The sequence below is a fragment of the Etheostoma cragini genome, chromosome 20, assembly GCF_013103735.1.
Source record: "Etheostoma cragini isolate CJK2018 chromosome 20, CSU_Ecrag_1.0, whole genome shotgun sequence".
In the NCBI taxonomy this organism is placed as follows: domain Eukaryota; kingdom Metazoa; phylum Chordata; class Actinopteri; order Perciformes; family Percidae; genus Etheostoma; species Etheostoma cragini.
The window spans coordinates 5035840-5041180 of record NC_048426.1 but is presented as its reverse complement, the minus strand read 5'-3'; the positions used below and the strand labels follow the sequence as shown (position 1 = coordinate 5041180).

At 38.9% G+C, this 5341-nt stretch overlaps 1 long non-coding RNA gene and 1 gene segment (V, D, J or C); one reads left to right on the top strand and one right to left on the bottom strand.

Moving 5' to 3' along the window:
* Positions 1-1142: 1142 nt before the first annotated feature.
* On the top strand, positions 1143-1924 carry LOC117935532. The segment is given in 2 exon segments: positions 1143-1327; positions 1456-1924. Coding segments are annotated over 2 exon segments (396 nt in total).
* Positions 1925-4918: 2994 nt separating this feature from the next.
* Positions 4919-5341, bottom strand: part of LOC117935542 — a 12700-nt gene continuing 12277 nt past the window's right edge. The window contains exon 3 of the long non-coding RNA XR_004654784.1: positions 4919-5004. This is a non-coding gene — a long non-coding RNA (uncharacterized LOC117935542). The remainder of the gene's footprint in view (positions 5005-5341) is intronic.

Genomic DNA, 5341 nt, shown 5'->3' with positions numbered 1-5341 from the left:
CAGATACAGATACAGATGATGCTGTACTCGCTCATCCCTAGTAGACAGCATCTTCCACATATAAACTGTAAATCCAAAAAGTGTATGGATGAATGTAAAAGATTTGTTTATGTTTCTTTTGTTATGCACAAACGTGTAATTGATTTAATTAAGTATGAATAAAGGTTAAATGAATGGTAGGGAAGTCACCCATACCTCCATACTGGGGAAAGAAGAGGGTGAAGAAATGCAACAATGAACTGCAGCCACACCAAAGGGTACAATCATATGTACCGGTACAGACAGCTGCCAGGAGAAACAATGAAACTAATTGGCTACATAAAGTATGGCAACAATAGAGATCATGATTTTGGAGATTTCAAGACCGATACATTCTCAGCCACCAAGCCTGACGCTGAGAGTGGGACATTCCCAGTGAAGAACCTGGAGCCTGGAGATAGAGGCTTTTATTTCTGTGCTGGGAGTCAACACAGATCATCGGTGCCAACCTGCCCTCCATTCATGACCTAGACTCCTCCAGAGTCAGGAAACGGGCAGGAACCATCACTGCAGACCCGTCTCACCCTGTTGGTAGGGGCTACAGAGCGCTGTACGCCAAAACCAACAGACTCAGGAACAGTCTCTTTCCACAAGCTATCACTCTGATGAACAGCTGACTTCTGACTCACAGCGTCAGGTTCAGTTCTGAGCAGTAACCCAGCAACACTGTCTCTAACCAGCACCAGTTAACTGGTTCCACTTATTCATGCATCATTCTCATTCTCTATTTCACAGCTGTTCACACTGTTTAAACTGTTCATATTGTAATATAATAACATAATACAATTTATTCCACCACCCTTTGCATTATGCTCCATAATTAAAATAATAACTATCGTAATTAACTTCTGCATACTTTGCACTCTTCACTGCAATATTGCCTCAACATGTCTCTATTGTTTGTGTTTATAGTGTGTATATATTAGTGTGTATATATTGTTTGGTTATTTTGTATGTGTAAGGGAACTATAAGCAATGATGATCCAAAGCAAAATTCCTCCTAAGTGTCCTCATACCTGGCAAATAAAGCTGATTATGATAGTCAACAGCTGAACACAAACCCCAGGGCACTGTTGGTTCTATTAGTGAGTTATATGCTGAACTGTAGAGGGACCTCAAGGACCACAAACACTCAGTTATACTTTTGATCAGAAGCCACACAATATATGACACTCCCACCTGCAACTCTTTATCTCTGTCCTACACTGACAGTTTTCTGACTTTCTGAACATGGGCAACATCAAACACGGTCTCATCAGCTTGTTACTATGTCTGCTCTGCATAAAAGGTAAAGTCCAGAACACAATACTGACTTAAACTTTTATTAGAGGGATAACAAGTTCAAAATTGCTGTTAATGTTCTGCAGTACGCAGGTTTACATGTTCACTTCAGGTAACATTGTTTTTCACACTCAGGTCTTATTGATGGGAGTGACATCACCCAGACGCCGGACATACTGTGGAAGAACAAGGCCGACAGTGCAACAATGAACTGCAGCGACACCAAAGGTTCTGGCCACTTCCAGATGTACTGGTACAGACAGCGGCCAGGAGAAACAATGAAACTAATCGTGTTCACAAGACTCGGTAACCAAGATCATGATTTTGGAGTTTTCAGCAAAGAGAAATTCTCAGCCACCAAGCCTGACGCTGCGAGTGGGACATTCACAGTGAAGAACCTGGAGCCTGGAGATAAAGGCTTGTATTTCTGTGCTGGGAGTCAACACACTGATACAGACACACTCAACAGCTGAACAAAAACCCCAGTGCACTGTTGGCTCTATTAGTGAGTTATCTGCTGAACTGTAGAGGGACCTCAAGGACCACAAACACTCAGTTACACTTTTGATCAGAAGCCACACAATATATGACACTCCCACCTGCAACTCTTCCTCATCTCATCTCGTTTGTATTGTTACAACCCTAAAATTGAGGTTTTGAGTTATTTTAACAAATTCATGGTGCTAAAATAAATAATAAATGCAAATAAAGTATTTGAACGCGTAATGTACAGTGTGCGGGACTTCAACACATGTTGCTGGTAGCCTTTTCTGACGCACCTAACCCAGAAAAGTGGTGCGCAAAGGCGCTTATGAAACAAGTATCTGTGCCTCTAACAGTGGCGCTTATTTCTACTGCTTAACCCTTGTGTTGTCTTCCCGTCAAAATTGAAAATCCACACTTGGGTTGACGCTTTTTATCGATGGTTTTAACTTTTTCTTATGTTTTTGTCCCTTTTTTTCAATGTTTGTCATTTTTTTGACATTTAACACTACGTAACACTAACTTATTAACTTTAGTTTTACTATTATTTTGGGAATTTATGATCAATAAACCTTATTTATAGGAAATTCTACCTAATGTTTGAGTCAAAAAAGCAGAAATTAAGAATTATTTACACTAAGAGTAAAGGAATGGATGTTGATGGATAATCACAGACTGGAATACATCAACTTTTACTCAATACTATTTCAAAACCAGTTCAATTTTTTTTCAAATGCCTTAAAATTGAACAAGACAGCCCAAAATGAATGAAAGTAAAGCTTTGTACTTTTCAAAGAGCGTTGTGTGGAATCAATCATGTTATTTGGGGTAATTACAACTGGGTGGTTAAAAAGAACACTGATGAAGGAAAACGGCTCCACTTGACTCAAGGACAACATGAGGGTTAAATATCATTACTACAATTTATTGTGATATTATCATTGATGCTTTAAGTTATGTTACGGAAAACACACTGTAGGTGGGATTGACAAAGGACAAAAAAGCAGGAAAAAATACGACGCATACTCAGCTTGCGTTCTTTACGAGATGTGTAACAGTACCGTTGATTTTTAGGTTCTTTAGGTTGTTGGATTATAGACAAATTAAAACTTATTTAAACAGATTTTTATCTAGTTGAATATTTTCTTCACTCTGTCTGGAAACAACAACTAATAGGGGCTAAGACCATACTATTTGAGAATTCACAGATTTGATGTTCTCTCCAAATATCTAAGAAAAATTTACTATTTAAGTTGTAAAGAAAGCTACAGAAATGGTAGCCAAGGTATTGTAGAGGCTATATAAAATTTTATGAAATGTTTTCATGAAATCATGTGTTTTGCTACATGTATTTGTCTAAGTCATGTTTAAAGGTCCCATGGCATGAACATTTCACTTTGAGTTTCATTTTTTTGTAACATGAGTTCCCCCAGCCTGCCTGTGTCCCCCCCCCACCGTGGCTAGAAATGGTGATAGGTGTAAACCGAGCCTTGGGGATCCTGCTCTGCCTTCGAGAAAATGAAAGCGCCGATGAAAGAATGTTGGAATGTGGAGACGCTGGCGTGAATATTGCCGCTTCACAATCCACGACATTAATATTTTTTCAGTTTCCTTGTAAATGAAGTACCTTAGTATATGCTTGTTTTTGGTACACTCTCTTTCCTTCTTACCTGAGGTGAACCAAACTCTACTTCCCTTGGAAGTGAACCGAGCCTCCCGTTTTCAAGCGGACCAGAGTTTGCTTGTTTGATGCGCACCAGAGTTGGGATGAGCTGTCACGCCAACCCAAACAAACCGGACTACCGTACCACATGTTCCAGGGTTTGTTTTAAACGGACCAAACAAGACAGGTGTGTAAGCAACCTTAGAGTCATCTGATAATGAATGAAATGAAACATTATTGGCCAAAGATATGCACTCTGACATCTCTCCTTCTTATTGCATGTATAGGTACTGAGCATGTGTGTAACTCAGAGCTGTGTGTAATGTGTGTGATAACAGAGTGTAAATTGTAATTTCCCCTTGTGGGATTAATAAAGTAGCCATTATCATTATTATTATTATTATTATAATAATATGCAACTCTAGAGGACACACTTCCACAAACTGCTGCACTGATCTGAAATAACCGTCAGCCATCGAGTATGTAAATATCTGTAAAATTTGGAAAACACATCAAACTTACTCAAGCAACATGGAGTATTTTTCACACCAGCAGGGGGAAACAAAGCTCAACAAATGAAGTCAGGATATCAACAGGACTGGGTTAAAACAGTCAACTCCTCAATCAAAACTACTCTTTGTTTAAGTTAATTGACATTAATAAAAATCTCAAAATCACTTTTTATCATGTTAAATATGTTTATATAATGTTAGTCTTGTTAAGTAAAAAGTACTCTTAACCTGGTGCATTGAAAAAAGAATTAAGGGTTGCTTTTTGCTTACACAACAATTGACAGCATAAGTTGTGAGAATCTTTCAAATCCAAGCAAATAATTCCCCCTAGCCTAATTGATATTAGAATGGAAAATGTAATTGAATCTGGACCTTGTGAATTGGAATCAGATCACTTCAGGAAATCCCTGGCGAGACCCAGGTCTGGATCATGACCTACACTTCCATTGACTAGACTAGGTAACGCTACTTCCTCCCTCCTGATAAAGCTATGATGTCGAGCCCTCTCTGACACCCCCCCTGTTCACTGAACTGTGAACTGGAAGAGTGATGCACTCTGTTCCGCAGGTTCTGAGCTGACAGGACTGGAAGGGAGAGCTGATTGTTGAGTGTCAAATCTCATCTTCTTTAACATGAAATTTATTGTCTTTATATTCTGTTTTCTTTATCTGCCGGGAAATAATGGTGAGAAACAAAAAAAATATTCAAAAAAGAGTTAGACACTGCACAGATATTAATTTCAGTATTTAAAATCTTGTCTGTTCCCCCCCCCCACAGGTGCCTCTAATACCAACAGTGTCTTCCAAACGCCTCCTTTCATCATTAAGAGAACTGGTGAATCGGTTATCAGTGAGATCAACTGTTCACACAGCATAGAATATTATGATAAAATTCTGTGGTACAAGCGGGACGAGCAGAAAGCTCTAAAGCTCCTGGGATATCTGAATGTGAGGCAACCATTCCCCGAAGAAGATGTGAAAGGAAAAATCAGCTTTGACGGAGATGGCGGTACACATTCCCGCCTCACTGTTTCTTTTCTTCACTGTTTTGCCTTTTTGTTAAAGGCAAAATATGTGTTAAACCTTTCTGAATGAAGTATAGTGGTGCTCCAGAGAAGTCCCAACCTACAAACTGTATCCTACAGACAAAAGAAAAGATCTTTGTTTTGTACAGATCCTCGCAAAAATTACACCAAATAAATCAATTACATTTTTTAGATTTTAATATTTTTTCAATGAAAATGAGAATTATACCAAATTGATCATTCCCTCAAATATCGTGAATCAGCAAAAGGCCAAAGGTTGGAATCAAACCCACAGCCGCTACAGTAAGGACTGAGCCTTTGCACATGGGGAGCACCATG